General features: G+C 38.0%; 1 protein-coding gene across 2 annotated transcripts in view; it reads left to right on the top strand.

The window, feature by feature from the left end:
* The window catches only part of LOC128660295 (serum paraoxonase/arylesterase 2), a 152,508-nt gene that overhangs the window by 106,477 nt on the left and 25,036 nt on the right, over positions 1–20,995 (top strand). Inside the window, exons 5-7 of one of the 2 annotated variants that reach the window (XM_053714068.1) lie at positions 5,067–5,193; positions 14,370–14,570; positions 19,878–19,959. In XM_053714068.1, coding sequence (XP_053570043.1) covers positions 5,067–5,193; positions 14,370–14,570; positions 19,878–19,959 — 410 coding nt within the window. The remainder of the gene's footprint in view (positions 1–5,066; positions 5,194–14,369; positions 14,571–19,877; positions 19,960–20,995) is intronic. The other variant, XM_053714069.1, reaches the window with a different exon arrangement.

Here is a 20,995-nt window from a genome sequence, read left to right as displayed (position 1 = left end):
TGATTGGTTTATCATTGGTGAGGTTGTTCACGCATGTGCTCTAAGTTGGGTTAGACGCCGACTAGGGCTTTATAAGCTGTGTTACTTTCTATTGTTAATTACACCTGATGAAACGGTCATAGAAACCGGGAAACGCATTGTGGCATTATTTGTTTTTAATAAACACTTTTTTATATAGTTATCACAGCTTTTTAGCTTTTTATCTGTTTGATCCTTCTGCCTCATTGGTGAGTGAATTCCTGTGTTTTATCTGGGGATATCACGTACATCACATTGGGAGACCGCAGAGGGCTGCTTAAGGCTACAGTGATCTGGACAGCTGCTAAGTGTTCAGGAGGTCTTTGTGGCACTTATCAAGTGCTCTACATTTTGTGAGTATATTTCATCTTATGCGCACTAGCCTCTCATTATACCGATACACACATTGTGGCGCTTTTGTGTCTTTTTGTCAATCCTACAGCCCACAATTGGAGGAATATATTTGCCAACACAGCTTGCTGAACGGCTGCTAATTGTTCAGAAGGCTCATGTGGCACTTTTCAAGTGCTGAATATCTTGTAAGTAGGAATCGTTATATGGGGTTTTGGCCTCTTGTAGCATAACGGTACACACTATTTGGCGCCTCTTCTTTTCTTCTCATCTACAGAGTACTTATTAGATCTCCACCTCCCAATGTGTTTTACTCCCCTTTCACCCAGACCCTGCAAAGATGCTTCAGTAGCCGCCCCAATCCTAAATGAATGGGACCCGAATTCAGAAGTATCCAACCCCAAAGACCCTAGGGCCTTAGCCAACACTGCCCGAAACTGGAATTGGGATAAGAAAGACCCGTCAGAATGAATAAACAACGGGCCACGTCTTCAACCAACAAACCTCCAGGACAGACCCTACTCTTGCACACCAACTCTGATATCCTGAAGGCCCCAAAAAATGCCAATATAAAGACATCCCAAAACAGGAAAACCTCAAACTGCGACGAGCACACGTGCTGCAATACATTGCAAACACTAAGCTTTAGTGAAAAGGTGATGGGCCTCCTCCCATCCAAACACCTAACCCTCTTCTTCAAACGTTTCAAGACTTGCCTCACACAAAAACTTTGGTTACATCCTGTAACCCTAACAACTTAAGTCTAAAAGCCAACACAGACATCCTTTTCTCCACTACCGAGACAGACAAACCCTCACCTTTCAAATGCCACAACTATTCCAACACTGGACCACACAAATCATCCTCCAACTCACTAACCCTTAGAAATGACAACCACGCTTCCCAGTCAAGCCAAATTTTTTCATAAGCTGACCAAGTACCTGGGGTTAAAGATTCTTTTACTATCCCAGCCAATCCTCCGTTCCAAGCCTCCAGAGGTGAACCGGACACTCCTGCCCCTCGGCGTCGGCCTCTGGTGCCAAGTCTAGAAACCGCTGCCACTGGAAACGAGACAAAGCATCAGCTATAGAATTACATACCCCAGGGATATGCTTTGCCCTAACCAGAACATTCTCAAACACTGCAGGACTAACAATCTCAGTAATCTTAACACAGGCAACAATGCCGATGTAAGCCCATTCAAAGCAGCCACTACCCCCATATTGTCAGCGTAAAACAACACCGATTTGTTCGCCAACTCCCCTTCCCAGATGAACAATGCCACAATTATCGGGAACAACTCCAAAAACACCAGGTTCCGAATAAGATCGCACTCGAACCATGGTTCAGGCCATGCAGCCGCACACCAATGACCCTGAAAATAAGCCCCGAACCCACATGAGCCTGATGCATCAGTGACCAAACCCAGGTCCTCATTGGACCTCCTGACTTCCTGAAACAAGGCCGCTCCATTAAATTCTCTCAAGAACAAAATCCACACCCTCAAATCATCCTTTAGCTCCCTCCTTAGCCTCACGAAGTGGTGAGGTTGCAACACCCGGGCCGTAGCCAACGACAGCCTTCTGCAAAAAACCCTACCAATCGGTATGATCCTGCAAGCAAAATTCAATTTCCAGATCAATGACTGCAATTCTCTTAGGGTCACCTTAGGAGTAGCCAAAAAACTTTCTGGCCATAGCAGTATCAGCCACTTTATCCACCGGAAGCCTGCACTCCATCCCCACATGCAAACCTTTTCGTTGAATGCGAAACAAAATCCCTTTCTGTCCGCAGCCGACGTCCCTCCAGAGGATTGGCCACCGACACTAGCTCGAAAGGGCTGTGAGGACCTAAGTGGGGTCATCATCTTAAGCCATAGGCCCATGTCCCTATCATCCCAATTCATGTCAGGCTTGACCACCAACCTCTGCCTGAACTTTTCATCGTATGACCACCAGGCCATACCCCCATAAGTCCTCTGGGCAGCCGTTATTTTGTCCAAATAACAAAAAAGCGCATCCCCCTGCTCAGGAAACTTTCCTGTGTACACACTTGCGTAGATCACAAATGCCTTGAACCAATTTGTGAACGTTTTGGGCAGTTTCCTGTAACGCTTCTTCCTCTCCTCCTCCTCCTTTTTTGATGGATCCTTCTTAGGATCCTCTGGAACTTCAAAAGATTGTTCCAAAGGCAGGAGCGAGAATAGTTCCAAAAATTCATGTTTGTGAATCTTTTCCCTCAATTCAATTGACAGGTGCATGCCCAGCAGGCCAATTGAGCAAAGGCATTACACCCAGGAGTGGCTTCAGCCTGCCCAAGTGGAACCATTACCTGAGGGCTCCCCACAGGCACTGCGGCACTACCAGTCACTGTGTCCACAGGCACCCCAGAAACTCCTCCCCCCATTAAAGCCCCTTCTCCAGCACCTCAATCCTAATACTATCGCCTGCGACACATTATCACCCTGAACACTTGCACCACACACATTACGCCCAACAGAAAACTTCTCTCACCTGTCCAAGAGTCCACTGCCGGATGATCCCGAGCCGTACTTTCTAGATGATGCTCCAGGCCTCCAGCCCTAGACACTCTCCTTATTGGCTCTGGAATCCCGGCCAGGGGACGATATTCCTCAACAGCAGCACCGCTTCCTGTCATCCCGGCTGATGCTGCTGCCGTGGACAATTCTGCAAAACAGTGACACTCATTAATAATGACAGGAGAGATAATAGGGTGATATCTGGTGTGAGCTCTGAAGAATTTACCTAAGACATGATTTCCATTTTATTAAATAAGTGTCTGTCTATCTACCTATCTGTCTGTCTATCTTTCTATCGCACATAGTACTTTATTTTAATAACGCAGAGCTTCTATAACATCCAGTAGTAATAAGGATCTAACAGTCAGATTAAGGAACATGCATTGTAGACCTATGAAATCTACTTTATGTATCCATCTTCAGCTTCTCAGAATTAGCAGCCACAGAAGTTAAAACCTTCCCTTCTGGTGCAAGTTTTTATGAAAAGTAATGACATTTTAAACCCCCTCCTTTAATGGTCCATTAAACTCATATTCCCCTTATAGAGACAAAGTATTTTGTAAATAGCTGTCCAGAGAGGCTGGAGTGCATACTGCATACTTAAAGATGCTACAGCTTACTTGGATACATCCTACACAGTGATTGGTTAGATTCATGCAAAACGTAATTGATATCTGGCCAGGTAAACCTTCTCAAGGAATTTGCAATTGTTGTATGACTGAACTACTCTAGATTTGCAAATACTTTTTAAAATATTTTAAGCGCAGGGCACCACAAACCCAGGAGCCAGGGAGCCACTGGCTCCTAACTATTATGGGTACAAATACCACTGTCTAGCTACTAAATTTTCTTATTGGCTCCGAATTTTTAATCAGATTTGTTTTAGCACTTGTTTTAGCAATCATTTTTAGCATTATTAGCAATGCATTGCATAATAAAGTACAATGTTCATATGAACAAATGGCTTTGTTTTAATGTCAGTGTTTATCTACTGCAGATGGTTTTATTTATCTGTAAAAATAAATGTTTAAGTTACACTTATTTCCTTGTAGACTCTACTTCTATATAGACAACTTTAGATGCAAATTAACTTCAGCGGTGATTAAATAGTATATTAATTCCTTTGCTATGATCATACATTTTGTGCGATTTTTTTTTTTTTTTTTTTTTACAATAATTTTTATTAGATAGTTCTATTATGAGTGTAACTGTTCTTTTTTATGTATTTTTATGTGTTTTCTGACACTTTTTAGTTTTGTGAAACAGTTGACCAGAGCTCTGAGGTTGCGCTATCCCAACGCGCGTTAAATTCAATTGAGCTCAAACTTGTAATACGTGCGCTACATCCATTCCAAGCAAACAGCCGAGATAAAGCCGACATCACTTGCGCGTAACTGTTAGCGCGCCACTCAATCTTTCCCTTAGTGTTTAAAGACCCTTTAAAGTGAATGCTCCTCTTCCATGGACCTATAAGCTATCAGTTTTTCATTTGTACTTTTTTATTATTATTCTTTATTTATAAAGCGCCAACAGATTCCGCAGCGCTGTCCATGGGTACAAAGATAAAAGTACAGTACAATACAATATAAAAGAAACCAGACAAAGTTTAACAAACAAATACAGGGAGAATTGAGGGCCCTGTTCCCGTGGGAACTTACAATCTAGATGGTAGGAGGGTGAGAAACAGGACGTGAGGACTACAAAGGTGAGAATGATGTTAGTGTGGAATTAGTTGGGGCAGCAGTTAGTAGAATTCATTTGCATGTCCTATCCAGAATCCAGTGCAGTGGAAGTACTGTATACTAAGGGAATCTAAGGGGGAATTGGGTCTCTTGATAGATTTTGTCTGTTTTATGAAAGTAAGCTCCATAATGCCTTCTTTAAAACATACAGAGCTATTACTTTGTGTGATTTGATATAATTTTAGATCAAAAAGTATTTGTAATGGTGCAGTTACGCTGAATAAATATGATTATTGTTCATGTCTAAGGCTCAGGGGACCCCAAACCCCAATCACATGGCCCTCTCCTCTGCATCCAGTTCATGCCTGCCCTCTCTGTGTAAACATGATGTAACAATGTTTAGCTTTTTCTTGGTTTGTGGTAAAAAAGGTCAGGTACTCTAGGACAATAATGCCATATTTGCATATTCTTTTCAGATGATACAGTATATCTGTTTGTTGTAAATCACCCTCATTATAAGAGCACTGTTGAGATATTTAAGTTCCTGGAAGAAGATAATGTTCTTATGCACCTGAAGACAATTAAGCATGCACTTCTACAAAGGTACTGTAATCTGCTTTACTGCTGTCTATCATCCACAAGACTCTTGTGTACAAAAGCATTTAAAGGGTCACTAAACCCACATTTTTTTTCTTTCATTAGATAGAGCATGCAATTTTAAGCAACTTTCTAATTTACTCCTATTATCAATTTTTCTTCGTTCTCTTGCTATATTTTTTTAAAAAGCAGGAATGTAAAGCTTAGAAGTCAGCCCATTTTAGGTTCAGCACCCTGGATAGCGCTTGCATATTAGTGGCTACATTTAGCAAACCAATAAGCAAGCATAACCCAGGTTCTGAACCAAAAATGGGCCGGCTCCTAAGCTTTATATTCCTGCTTTTTAAAGAAAGATAGCAAGCAAACAAAGCAAAAATTACAATAGGAGTAAATTAGAAAGTTACTTAAAATTGCCTGCTCTATCCGAATCATTAAAGAAAAAATGTGGGTTTAGCATCCCTTTAAAGGGACAGTCAAGTCCAAAGAAAACTTTCATGATTTAAATAGGGAATGCAATTTTAAACAACTTTCCAATTTACTTTTATCACCAATTTTGATTTGTTCTCTTGGTATTCTTAGTTGAAAGCTAATTCTAGGAGGTTCATATGCTAATTTCTTAGACAATGAAGACTGCCTCTAATCTGAATGCATTTTGACCACTAGAGGACATTAGTTCATGTGTTTCATATAGATAACATTGAGCTCATGCACGTGAAGTTACCCTGGAGGCAGCACAGATTGGCTAAAATGTATGTCTGTCAAAAGAACTGAAATAAGGGGGCAGTCTGCAAACAAGGTAATCAAAGCAGTAAAAAGTGTATTTCTATAACAGTGTTGATTTGCAAGACTGGGGAATGGGTAATAAAGGCATTATCTTTCTTTTTAAACACCAAAATTTCTGGTGTTGACTGTCTCTCTATCTACTGTGTTGACTATTCCTTTAAGCACAATGGGACCGAATTATCAAGCTCCAAATCGAGTTTGATGCCCCTGTTTCTGCGCAAGCCTTCAGGCTCACCAGAAACAGCAGTTATGAAGCAATAACTGATCCGCTGCCTCTGAGGCTGCGGTGCAATGCGCCTGATCCTATACGATCGGGCTGATTGACACCCCCTGCTAGTGAGAGTGCCCGTCTGGAATTTTTTATTTTTATTATTTTTTTTTAAATTATTTCTTTGGCATGAAATAGAAAGACATGTGATTTATTTAACCCTTTTTTTTCACTGATTTTCCCTGCTTTTTTGGCATCCAGAAGATTACAGAATGGTATAATAAATACATGTCCATGTTTATAAATTTGCTTACAATATGAGTAATCATTATGCTGCACATTAGAGTGTCAGACATAAAGTAATAGTTATTTTCTATGAATCATCTTTTTTTATGACTTTCACCCAAATGAGTTCCATTTGAAAATTTCGTTTTCATTAGTTAAAAAAATAATTTTGTTTCGGCAAATTAGTTTAAGTTAAATAGTTTTTTTCGGATCCGTTCATTATTTTAGATCCATTCTTTATTCTTATTCATTATTTTATTCTAAAGTTTAGAATAGAATAATGCATATGAATTAAGAATGGATCCTAAAAAAATGAAAGAATCCGAAAAAACGATTTAACTTAGCATAACTAATTTGCTGCCGATTACCGAAACAAAATTATCTTAAACCGCCGTCACCCCACATCACCAACACTAACTAAACTTATTAACCTCTAAACCGCCATACCCCCACATCAACAACACTAACTAAACCTATTAACCTCTAAAGCGCCGTACCCCTACATCGCCAACACTAACTAAACCTATTAACCTCTAAAGCTCCGTACCCCCATATCTCCAACACTAACTTAACCTATTTACCTCTAAACCACCGTACCCCCACATCGCTAACACTAACTAAACCTATTAACCTCTAAACCACCGTTCCCCGACATCGTCAACATGAACTAAAACACTAAGTAAAGGTAATAACCCCTAAACCGCCGTACCCCCATGTCGTCAACACTAACTAAACCTATTAACCTCTAAACCGCCCCCCCACATCGCAACTAGCTAAAGTAAACTATATTAACCTCTAAACCTAACAACCCCTAACTTTAACATAATTAAAATAGACCTAAATTAAAGTTACAATTATTAACTAACTACCTATTTAAAAATAAATACAAACTTACATGTGAAATAAAAATAAAACTCTAAGCTAGCTACAATATAACTATTTACTAACTACCTAGTTAAAATAAATACAAACTTACCTGTGAAATAAACCATTACAAAAAATAACAAATGAAATGATCCAAAATAATAAAATTATTCCTATTCTAATACCCCGTTTAAAAAAACACAAAAAAAACACTGCAAAATAAAAAAAAACCTAATCTATAATAAACTACCAAGGGCCCTTAAAAGGGTGCTTTGTAGGGCATTGCCCTAAAGTTAACATCTCTTTTGCAAAATAATTTAAAACGCACACCCCCTAACATTACAACCCCACCCCAAACCAACAAAATAAAAAAAAACTAATCTACTTATTGCCCTGAAAAGGACATTTGTATGGGCATTGCCCTTAAAAGGGCATTTGGCTTTTTTAAAGCCCTTTAAAAATAAAAAAGCCCTAATCTAAAAAAAAACACCCCAAAAATAAATAAAACCTCACATTCCACAAAATAACAAACGAAAATTATCCAAAATAATAAAAATTATTCCTTTTCTAATACCCCGTTTAAAAAAAAAACAAAAAAAAAACCTAATCTATAATAAACTACCAATAACCCTCTAAAAGGGCCTTTTGTAGGGTATTGCCCTAAAGTTAACAGCTCTTTTGCAAAACCCACACCCCCCAAACCCACACAAAAAAAAACCTTACAAAAAAACCTAATCTACGCATTTGTATGGGTATAGCATTCAGCTCTTTTACTGCCCTTTAAAAGGGCATTCTGCTCTTTTTCGGCCTATTAAAATAAAAAAAGCTCTAATCTAAAAAAAACACACCCAAAAAATAACAAAAAAAGACACCTAACACTAACCCCAAAATCGGTACTCACAGTTGCAGAAGTCCAGCAAAAGATCTTCATCCCAGCAGCAAAGCATCTTTATCCAGGCGGCTCCATCTTCATCCATCACGGGACGACATCTTTTATCTTCTTCATCCCAGCGAAGGCGGAGCGGTCGGTGGATGTGCGGAGGCAGAGGTCCAGGTGGAGGTCCAGACAGAGGTCCATCGGTCCGATGTGGAGGTCCTCTTCATGCGATCGTCCACCGCACACTGAGGATTCAATATTGGCTGAAAAAATCAAATCAGCCAATAGGATTTAAGCAAAGCAATTTTATTTTTTTTCTACATTTTTCTATATTTTTATTCTATTTTTCACCATTTTTGGATTTGGATTTTTTGTCATTTTTTGACACATTTTTAGGATCACCATCTTATACTGTTTTTATTGTATTTGTATTTTTTGGTTTGGAATATTCACGGAAACACACCGGAGCTCCACAACACTGTAACTTTTGGATATCATTCTGTTACGACTTTGCCTTTTTCTTACTGAACGACAGGGATCAGAGACTATCAAGTATTTTTATCTTTATTTCTAAGGTGCACCTTATTGCTTGTTTTATATTGATATAGCATTGTCTATTGCATTGTGTGTTTTGTTATGTGATTTTATTGCTACTCTATCCATAGCTGTTAAGGATATGTGATTTGTACCCTTTGTAATTTTTTATATATACCAGATAAATTACTCTTATCATATCTTTTGGCGCTCTTCACTATACATTATATGTTAGTTTCCCCTCAGGTGAGCTAGAGCACCTATGTGTAGAGCGACTTAAGTATTGCCCGAAGCGCTTGGTCTATCCTTCCACACGCTATTGCAAGTAAATAAATAAGTGATTTAGTGGCGCGTGGTAACTGTGCCGTGCTTGTGACTGGTAATTGCTTGCAGGGAGGGACAGAAGTTGGTGTGAAAGGGCTACATACTTGCTGAAGCTGAAAGTATCCTGAGCGCTAGCATAGTGCCCTCAAAAGCTGCTTTGACTTTTCCTTCTGTGTGCTGTTTACTTCCGGGAGAGCTGCTGTATGTACACTGTCTGCAGCATGGTGTACACCATCTGACTGTAGGATGTTTGTAAGTAGCTAACTGTTGCCTGACTGGGTTAAAAAATGTGAACCATCTAAATGCTCCGTGGAAGCAGTGTGCCCTCCATCTGACCCACCCTGCACATTCTTTTAAAATCGTCAATTGCTCTGAATTCAAGATGGGTGATGGGGCAGCACAACTCTCTATCTTTAAACTGCTGGCAAATGCTCTCTGGCAATGTGCTCCTAGTGATTTGTGATAGCAATCAGTGCTGGTGGTGGTGGTGGTGGTGTGGGGGGGGGGGGGTTCTGGTGCCACTGATTACCCTGCCTATATAAATCATTATTTTCAGTGCTTTCAGCCTTTTGGCTGCCAGATTTATGTAAGTTGTAGTAAGTTAGTAAGTAATGTGTTTCAGCCCTGTCTTTCACCTAAGGGTTAAATTAATAATAGCTAAGTTTTTTTATGCAAAGGAATAATATTCATTGACTGGATTTTTCAGACCCCCTCTCCATGTTCTAAATATTGTAGTATATTTGCTGTAAAAAAATATATATTTTGTGTGTCATAAAAAAAATGTTGTGCAAAACCACTTACACACTCACACACACGCAGTATAACATCACTATAAATATATAGTGAGAGAGAGAAAGTGAGTGAGAGAAAGAAAGTGAGAGAGAAAAAGTGAGAGAGTGAGAGATAGAGAAAGAGAGTGTGAGAGGGAGAAAGAGAGAGAGAGAGAGAGAGAGAGAGAGAGAGAGAGAGAGAGAAAGAGAGAGACAGAAGGAGAGTGAGAGAGAGAAAGAGAGTGAGAGAAAGAAAGTGAGAGAGAAAAAGTGAGAGAGTGAGAGATAGAGAAAGAGAGTGTGAGAGTGAGAAAGAGAGGGAGAGAAAGAGAGAGAGAAAAAGAGAGAGAGAGAAAGAGAGAGACAGAAGGAGAGTGAGAGAGAAAGAGAGAGAGAGAAAAAGTGAGAGAGTGAGAGATAGAGAAAGAGAGTGTGAGAGTGAGAAAGAGAGGGAGAGAGAGAGAAAGAAAGAGAGAGAGAGAGAGATACAGAGAGAGAGAGAAAAAGAGAGAGAGAGAAAGAGAGAGAGAGAGAAAAAGAGAGAGAGAGAAAGAGAGAGAGAGAGAGAAAAAGAGAGAGAGAGAGAGAGAAAAAGAGAGAGAGAGAGAAAGAGAGAGACAGAAGGAGAGTGAGAGAGAAAGAGAGTGAGAGAGAAAGAGAGTGAGAGAGAAAGAGCATGAGAGAGAAAGAGAGTGAAAGAGAGAGTGAGTGAGAGAGAGTGAGTGAGAGAGAGTGAGTGAGAGAGAAAGAGAGTGAGAGAAAGAGAGGCAGATAAAGAGAGTGAGAGAAAGAGAGTGAGAGAGAGAGAGTGTGAGAGAGTGAGAAAGAGATTGAGAGAGAGAGAAAGACCGAGAAAATAGTGGAACTGCATTTGCCTTTATAACTAAAATTTAATTAGTTTCTTACCTGTATGTGTGTGTTGTAAAGAATGCTAATCATCATTGTGCAACGTGCCAATTTAATAGGAAATTTAAGCTAACTCTATTAAGTTCATATATGTGCCAGTGCCTCACCAGCCTCTGATTTCACTGCACGTCACTGGTGTACGCTGTATGGCGGTTTAGAGGTTAATAGGTTTCGTTAGTGTTGGCGATGTGGGGTTACGGTGGTTTATTGGTTAATAGCTGTATTTAGTGTTTTAGTTAGTGTCCGAACGGTGGTTTAGAGGTTGATAGGTTTAGTTAGTGTTGGCGAAGTGGGGTTACGGTGGTTTAGAGGTTAATGGTTTAGTTAGTGTTGGCGATGTGGGGGTACCGCGGTTTAGGGGTTAATAGCTTTATTTAGAGTCTTAGTTAGTGTCGCAATGTTGGGGAACTGCGGTTTAGATTAGAACAAATTCCGAATATGAATAAAGAATGGATCCGAAATTTCGGAAACTGATTTATTCATTTTCGGAATTTTAGTTATAGTGCAAATTCGGAAATTTGGATTCATATGAATCTCCGAATGGCCAAAATTAGTCCGAAAACGAAATTCAGCTGAAACGAATTGCACATGTCTGGTATAGTTTGCATGCTAATTTTGATGAACTTCTTCAAGTTTTTTGAAGGATTTTGTCATAAGAATTTGGTAAAATAAACATAATTACTTTCTTTGTTTAATATTTAGCATCTTAAGTGTCCTACTATAGAATGATACTCATTGTTGATTGTTTAATTAATCATTCAGGGTCTTTTATTCTGTTCCTCTTTCATAATACATCCATTAACTAAGGCAGACGTGTGCTGCATCTGGTGTCTAATAAACAGTACAAATATAATCAGATTTATGTCTCTGCAGACAATTAAAGGGACAGTCTTTTCAAAATTAAACTTTCATGATTCAGATAGGACATGCAATTTTAAACAACTTTCCAATTTACTTTTATCATCAAATTTGCTTTGTTTTCTTGGTATTCTTGTTGAATGCTAAACCTAGGTAGACTCATATGCTAATTTCTAAGCCCTTAAAGACTGGCGGCGGTGTAAGGGGCTCACTTTAGGGGGTAGGTAAGGTAGATGGCGGCGGTGTAAGGGGCTCACTTTAGGGGGTAGTTTAATATATTTGGCGACGGTGTAGGGGGATCACAATAGGGGGTAGTTAATGTAGGGGGCGGCGGTTTAAGGGTTAAATATTTTATTAGGGATTGCGGCGGAGGATAGCGGTTGACAGGTAGATAGACATTGCGCATGCATTAGGTTTTATTTAGCAGATCGCGGTTGACAGGTAGATAGACATTGCGCATGCGTTAGGTGTTAGGTTTATTTGGCAGGTAGTTTAGGGAGTTACGGGGCTCCAATAGACAGCGTAAGGCTTACTACGGCTGCTTTTTGTGGCGAGGTGAAAATGGAGTAAGATTTCTCCATTTTCGCCACGTAAGTCCTTACGCTGTATATTGGATATCAAACTGCGCGGGTTTGGTATACCTGCCTATGGCCCAAAAAACTACGGGCGACGGCAGAAATATACGGGCGTAACTTCTAGGTTACGCCTTATATAGGATACCAAACCAGCGCAAAATTCAGCGTCGCCGGCATTTGCGGGTGACGCTGCATATCGGATCGGGTTTTACCTAATAGAACGAAATAGAGTACTATGCGTAATATAAGCGGAACGGAAACAACTTGGCTTATTATAGTTCCGCTTTTAGTGTTCCTAGTGTATCGCGCATGCGCTAACGGCCGTGAACGCGCTTGGATTTCAGTCCGAGGAATGGGCTATCATTGGCTGCTGGTTTGAAAAAGAAGCTGAATACGTCACGGTGGGGGGAGTTAGGAAGCCATGTTAGTACACCAATTTTGAAGTTATCGTAGACGATTCAACAGTGAAGGCAGGAAGTAAGAGAAAGGGGGCACGTTGCAGCTTGATCTTTATTTATAGTTTTTCAACATAGATTAATGTTGTGGGCAGTGTTGAATGTCCCTTTAACAGTGCTTTACATTTTTGATTAGAAATATTTGTGCAGTATATTTCTATTTGCAGAACTGCTCCTAGTAATAGCTTGCTCTGATAGAATTGGCAGTACACATGGCCAAAGGAAGATACAGCAGTGGGTATGTGAACTTACCTTTTCCTGATTGTAGTGTGCTTTGCATTGACAGTACCACGTTGCCACTGTTGCAGTACGCATCATGGCTGGCTCTCCAGACTTGCACAGTGAAGGGAATGAGAGTGTATGTGACCTATTGCTGTATGTTTAGCTTATTTGAGCATACAGTAAAATTGATCACTGAAGTTTTAATAGTTTTACTAGAAGAATTTTTGCAATTACATGTATTGGCGTAAAGGTCAAGATATATTTAGTTGATTGGATTTAATCTGTGTACAAGTTTCATAGTTTGACAATTCATTTTTTATTATTTTTTTTAAATAACACATGAACTAAGTATGTGCATGAACTTTAAAGGAATAGTCTAGTCAAAATTAAACTTCCATAATTCAGATAGAGCATGCAATTTTAAGCAACTTTCTAATTTACTCCTATAATCAATTTTTCTTCGTTAAAATTGCATGCCCTATCTTAATCATGAAAGTTTAATTTTGAATAGGCTGCCCCTTTTACATTGGAGAGAAAAAAGACATAGGGTCTGATCATCTAAACCTCTCAGCTCTGGTGAGATGATCTAATAAGTCTCGTCAGTATAGCGAGATCCCTCAAAAACATTTTTTTTTTCTTGAGAGTTGCTCATCTCTATAGACTTTATTCACAACACAGGATAATATATAACATAGTTGCACTGCAAAGAAGTTTGGAGTAAAGGTGAGGTGAGGTACTCCATAACCTGCTGACGTGTTTGTGATTTTGGCTTTGTCAAACTATGGATGAATTATGGAGTGACCAATGTACTCAAATATAGGAGCACTATATGGCAACAGTTTTGCAAGAAAGTTATCCATTTGCAAGAGCACTAGAAGGCAGCACTATTTCCTGCCATGTAGTGCTCTTGATGCCTACCTAGGTATTAGTTCAATAAAGAATATCATGGGAAGTTGAGAACAAAGCAAATTTGATAACAGAAGTAGATTGCTCTTTCTCAATCACAAAAGAACATTTTTGGATTTCATATCCCTTTAAGATAATTACTCCCATATTAGCTGTCAGAATGCTCGCAGAAATTCAAGAGCAGATATGACAATAATTTACAGAAATGCTCATTTGAGCTGTGCACAAGGCTGTCTTTTGCGCTTTTAGAAGCAAAGAGAATATGTTCAGAGACAGTAAATATATTTAAAACAACTGAGCTAGAGGTTATTACAGGAATGGAGTAAAAATACTTAAACCTTGTGTATTACCCACCTAAAATACTGTGATTTAAACTCAATGGAGACTTAAACATATTGAAATAGTGAGGTTGATAAGCCATATTGTTTTGTTTCTTTAAACCTTTTTTTTTTTTAATTTGTTTTAGGTTTCCAAATATATTATTTTATGGTCAATTTAACAAACCAAACAGTAAATATTGACATTTTATCAGTACCAACCAGGCATACTTGAATACTTGTAGTGTACTTGTATAATGATCTATTTTATCTTATATATTTTTTTTATTCTTTACAGCATGAATGATATAATAGCTGTTGGACCTGAAAGCTTTTACACCACCAATGATTATTACTTTACTGATTATACCATGAGACTTGTGGAGATGGTCCTGGGATTAGCGTGGTCAAATGTGGTATATTATAGTCCTGGTGAAGTTAAACAAGTGGCATCTGGATTTTATTATGCTAACGGGCTCAATTGGTCACCTGAAGAGAAGTACATATTGTTATAATATCTTACACTGTTGCTAAGTTTCTACAAAGTTGCTTGGAAAATGAAAAAGTCTGTAGACTGTCATAAACGCTTAGTTATCAATTATAAACATATTTTAACTTCCATATCATATAAATGCAGTTGATTCTGGTTTTTTTTGGAGATAAAACAAGTAGAACTACATACATACATATGTACATACATACGTACGTACGTATGTACATACATACATAGATACATAAGTATGTACGTACGTACGTATATACGTACATACATACATACATGCATGCATGCATACATACATACATACACTACATTTTGTTGGGGGATCGGCATCTGATTAGAAGTATGGCCTATTTTTTAAAAAAAGCCTCCATGGGCTGCTGGCAAAGTATATAAACAAGTACTGCCCACTAGGGATGGGTGAATGTGTTTATATTCAAATTCGAATGTTAGAACGAATGCTATTGTAGAAATTCAATTTTCATAATAGAATGTTGATAAGAACGAATATTCTTAAAAATTCTATTATTGAATGTTATTTACAGTTTTCGAAATGTTTTTTGAATATTACATTTATAAAACACAGTTGTAGACTAGAAATACTATTTTGAATTTGAATGTCACATTAGAATTTGAATATTACATTTATAAAACACAGTATTAGACTAGAAATACTATTTTGAATTTGAATGTTACATTCAAATTCAGTGTAGCATTCAAATTTGAATATTACATTTATTAAACAGTTGTAGACTAGAAATACTATTTCGAATATGAATGTTACATTCAAATTCGAATGTAGCATTCTAATTCAAATATTACATTTATTAAACACAGTAGTAGACTAGAAATACTATTTTGAATTTGAATGTGACATTCGTATTCGAATGTCACATTCAAATTTGAATATTACATTTAAAAAAGACACGGCTAGATTACGAGTTTTGCGTTAGGCTGAAAAAGCAGCGTTAACAGGTCCTAACCTTGCTTTTTCACTACCGCTGGTATTACTAATCTTGCAGGTTTAGGGGCATCAGCCAATAGGATTTTTTCTACCTTAATTGCGATTGGCTGATAGAATTCTATCAGCCAATCGGATTCTAAGGGACGCCATCTTGGATGATGTCACTTAAAGGAATCGTCATTCAGTAAGAAGACTCCAGATGAAGAGGATGCTCTGCTTTGGATGTCTTGAAGATGGAGCAGCTCCGCGTAGGATGGATGAAGATAGAAAATGCCGTCTGGATGAAGACTTCTGCCCGCCTGGAGGACCACTTTGCCCGGCTTGGATGAAGACTTCTCCCAGCTTCGTTGAGGACTTCGGCCCGGTTGGATGAAGACTTCTGCCGCTTCCTTGAGGATGGATGTCCAGACTTCAGAACAGTAAGTCGATCTTCAGGGGGTTAGTGTTAGGTTTTTTTAAGGGTGTATTGGCTGGGTTTTATTTTTAGGTTAGGGCTTTGGGCCACAAAAGAGCTAACTGCCCTTTTAAGGGCAATGCCCATCCAAATACTCTTTTCAGGGCAATGGGGAGCTTAGGTTTTTTTAGTTTGTATTTTATTTGGGGAGTTGGTTGTGTGGGTGGTGGGTTTTACTGTTGGGGGGGTTGTTTGTATTTTCTTTTTACAGGTAAAAGAGCTGATTACTTTGGGGCAATGCCATGCAAAAGACCCTTTTAAGGGCTATTGATAGTTTAGTTTAGGCTAGGGTTTTTTTTTATTTTGGTGGGGCTTTTTTTATTTTGATAGGGCTATTAGATTAGGTGTAATTAGTTTAAATATTTGAAATTTGTATTTTATTTTCTGTAATTTAGTGTTTGTTTGTTTTTTGTTATTTAGCTAATTTAATTTATTTAATTGTATTTAATTTAGGGAATTGATTTAATTGTAGTGTAGTGTTAGGTGTTAGTGTAACTTAGGTTAGGTTTTATTTTACAGGTAAATTTGTATTTATTTTAGCTAGGTAGTTATTAAATAGTTAATAATTATTTAATAACTATTCTACCTAGTTAAAATAAATACAAACTTGCCTGTAAAATAAAAATAAACCCTAAGCTAGATACAATGTAAATATTAGTTATATTGTAGCTAGCTTAGGGTTTATTTTACAGGTAAGTATTTAGTTTTAAATAGGAATTATTTAGGTAATAATATTAATTTTTATTTAGATTCATGGTAATTATATTTAAGTTAGGGGGTGTTAGGGTAAGGGTTAGACTTAGGTTTAGGGGTTAATACATTTAGTATAGTGACGGCAACGTTGGGGACGGCAGATTAGGGGTTAATAAATGTAGGTAGTTGGTGGCGATGTTAGAGACAGCAGATTAGGGGTTAATAATATTTAACTAATGTTTGCGAGGCGGGAGTGCAGCGGTTTAGGGGTTAATATGTTTATTATAGTGGAGGCGAAGCCCGCAGCGGTAGAATAGGGGTTAATAAGTATAATGTAGGTTTCGGCAATGTCGGGGGCGGCAGATTAGGGGTTAATAAGTGTAAGATTAGGGGTGTTTAGACTCGGGGTTCATGTTAGGGTGTTAGGTATAAACATGAATTTTATTTCCCCATAGGAATCAATGGGGCTGCGTTACTGAGTTTTATGCTGCTTTTTTGCAGGTGTTTTTTCTCAGCCGGCTCTCCGCGTTGATTCCTATAGGTAAATCGTGCACAAGCACGTACGACCAGCTCACCGCTGACTTAAAGGGACAGTCTACACCAGAATTTTTATTGTTTTAAAAGATAGATAATCCCTTTATCTTTCTTTATCTTTAACCTTCAGGGGGTTAGTGTTAGGTTTTTTTAAGGGTGTATTGGCTGGGTTTTATTTTTAGGTTAGGGCTTTGGGCCACAAAAGAGCTAACTGCCCTTTTAAGGGCAATGCCCATCCAAATGGTCTTTTCAGGGCAATGGGGAGCTTAGGTTTTTTTAGTTTGTATTTTATTTGGGGGGTTGGTTGTGTGGGTGGTGGGTTTTACTGTTGGGGGGTTGTTTGTATTTTCTTTTTACAGGTAAAAGAGCTGATTACTTTGGGGCAATGCCCTGCAAAAGACCCTTTTAAGGGCTATTGATAGTTTAGTTTAGGCTAGGGTTTTTTTATTTTGGGAGGGGCTTTTTTTATTTTGATAGGGTATTAGATTAGGTGTAATTAGTTTAAATATCTGTAATTTGTTTTTTATTTTCTGTAATTTAGTGTTTGTTTGTTTTTTGTGATTTAGCTAATTTAATTTATTTAATTGTATTTAAGTTAGGGAATTGATTTAATTGTAGTGTAGTGTTAGGTGTTAGTGTAACTTAGGTTAGGTTTTATTTTACAGGTAAATTTGTATTTATTTTAGCTAGGTAGTTATTAAATAGTTAATAACTATTTAATAACTATTCTACCTAGTTAAAATAAATACAAACTTGCCTGTAAAATAAAAATAAACCCTAAGCTAGATACAATGTAAATATTAGTTATATTGTAGCTAGCTTAGGGTTTATTTTACAGGTAAGTATTTAGTTTTAAATAGGAATTAATTAGGTAATAATATTAATTTTTATTTAGATTTATGGTAATTATATTTAAGTTAGCGGGTGTTAGGGTTAGACTTAGGTTTAGGGGTTAATACATTTAGTATAGTGACGGCAACGTTGGGGATTGCAGATTAGGGGTTAATAAATGTAGGTAGTTGGTGGCGATGTTAGGGACAGCAGATTAGGGGTTAATAATATTTAACTAATGTTTGCGAGGCGGGAGTGCAGCGGTTTAGGGGTTAATATGTTTATTATAGTGGAGGCGAAGTCCGGAGCGGTAGATTAGGGGTTAATAAGTATAATGTAGGTTTCGGTAATGTCGGGGGTGGCAGATTAGGGGTTAATAAGTGTAAGATTAGGGGTGTTTAGACTCGGGGTTCATGTTAGGGTGTTAGGTATAAACATAAATTTTATTTCCCCATAGGAATCAATGGGGCTGCATTACTGAGTTTTATGCTGCTTTTTTGCAGGTGTTTTTTCTCAGCCGGCTCTCCCCGTTGATTCCTATAGGGAAATCATGCACAAGCACGTACGACCAGCTCACCGCTGACTTAAAGGGACAGTCTACACCAGAATTTTTATTGTTTTAAAAGATAGATAATCCCTTTATTACCCATTCCCCAGTTTTGCATAACCAACACAGTTATATTAATATACTTTTAACCTCTGTGATTATCTTGTATCTAAGCCACTGCAAACTGCCCCTTTATTTCAGTTCTTTTGACAGACTTACAGTTTAGCCAATCAGTGCCTGCTCCCAAATAACTTCACGTGCACGAGCACAGTGTTATCTATATGAAATACATGAACTAACACCCTCTAGTGGTGAAAAACTGTTAAAATGCATTCTGAAAAGAGGTGGCCTTCAAGGTCTAAGAAATTAGCATATGAACCTCCTAGGTTAAGCTTTCAACTAAGAATACCAAGAGAACAAAGCAAAATTGGTTATAAAAGTAAACTGGAAAATTGTTTAAAATGACATGCTCTATCTGAATCATGAAAGTTTATTTTGGCCTAGACTGTCCCTTTAAGCAGCGCTGGTATTGAAGTCAAGTGTGGAGCAAAATTTTGCTCTACGCTCACTTCTTGTCTTTTAACGCCGGGTTTGTAAAAACCCGTAATACCAGCGGTGTAGGTAAGTGAGCGGTGAGAGAAAACTGCTTGTTAGCACCACATAGGCTCTAACGCAAAACTCGTAATCTCGCCCACAGTATTAGTCTAGAAATACAATTTCGAATTTGAATGTCACAGTCGAATTCGAATATTACATTTCGAAATTGAATGAATACATAGTTAAACATTCTATTATTTGAGCAAACATTTTCGAATTTTATAGAAAAATTCAAAAATGAAAATTCGAAAATAGAATGTTAGAATGTTATATAAACATTTGAAATTCGATTAGAATGAATGTATCAAAAGTCGTTTTAAATTTCGAATTTTTAGAAACATACGCCCATCCCTACTGCCCACCAAGGAAGTTAAAAAAAAATCTTTAGAATAGGAGTCAGACAGATATGTAAACACCCACAGTTCGAATAGTTTGTACATTTACTATCTTTGAGTCTAGTGCATAGGTTCTAATAAGTATTATTGCTAACAAGACAAACAAAGAATAAACATAAGTGCATGCATTACATTATGATTTGTCATTGTGTCCCAAGTAATTGTTACTATTAGAATTTGTGTAGCACATATTATTATTATTAATGGTTTGACAGGTTAAAGTAAACTAATATAACTTATTTTTGTTAATATGTTTTGTTTATAAAAATGTTGTTTTGTTTGTGTTTTTGAGGTATGTCTATGTTGCTGATTCTATGGATCATAAAATTCATGTCCTGGAAAAACATGCAAACTGGTCCCTAACACCAGTAAAGGTGAGATGTGTTACCTTCCATTAATGTAGCAAAGAAGTGACAGTATTGATGTTCATGCACAAAGTAGGGTGTGACACAGTAAGTAGTCAGCTAGAATTATATACAAAAACATTGTGACAATTGTAATCAAGAAGATTATACAATATAACCTGTAAGTAGCAGGCTGGGCTGTTAGCAGTGGATGAGCTCACTGATAATCCGCTATCTGGAACAGTTGCTGCCGCTCACACTAATACAAATGCTAAAGTCCAAATGATTCCAGTACATGAAGATTATATAATTTGGGTTCTAAATAAGGTTCCAAGATGTTATAAAGGTGTTTAATCCTTTATCTATGTGGTTTGGATACTAGATCCTGGGGAGGCAATTTATTTCACGTTGTGAAATAATTCCTTGGGGTAGGAACTTGTCAATCAACAAATGAGTACAGACTTTCCTTCTTCGTTCAAGCTTGGATTCAGGATGTTCAGGATCCCTGGGCGATAGAAATAGTCTCTCAGGGATACAAATTGGAGTTCAAAAGTTTTCCTCCCAGTAGCAGGTTTCTGCTTTCAAGATTATCTACAGACCAGATAAAAGGAGAGGCATTCTTACATTGTGTAAAGAACCTCTCCGCCTTGGGAGTGATTGTTCTCATTCCAGTCCAGGAACAGGGTCAGGGTTTTTATTCAAATCTGTTTGTGGTTCCCAAAAAAGAGGGAACATTCAGACCAATTTTAGACCTAAAGAGTCTAAACAAATTTCTCAGGATTCCTTCCTTCAAGATGGAAACTATTCAGGAGGGTCAATTCATGACAACTGTGGATTTAAAGGATTTAAAGGACACATACCTACATGTCCCTATTCACATGAATCATCACAAGTTCCTAAGATTTGCCTTCCTAGACAAACACTTCCAGTTCGTGGCTCTTCTTTTTGGCCTGACCACGGCTCCCAGAATTTTCACAAAGGTTCTGGGGTCTCTGTTGTCGGTCCTTCGGTCATGGGGCATTGGGGTGGTGCCTTATCTGGACGACATTCTAGTCCAGGCGCCAAT

Source organism: Bombina bombina, chromosome 5 (assembly GCF_027579735.1).
Source record: "Bombina bombina isolate aBomBom1 chromosome 5, aBomBom1.pri, whole genome shotgun sequence".
NCBI lineage: Eukaryota > Metazoa > Chordata > Amphibia > Anura > Bombinatoridae > Bombina > Bombina bombina.
Note: the sequence above shows the minus strand (reverse complement) of the source record. Positions and strands in the feature narration are given on the sequence as shown.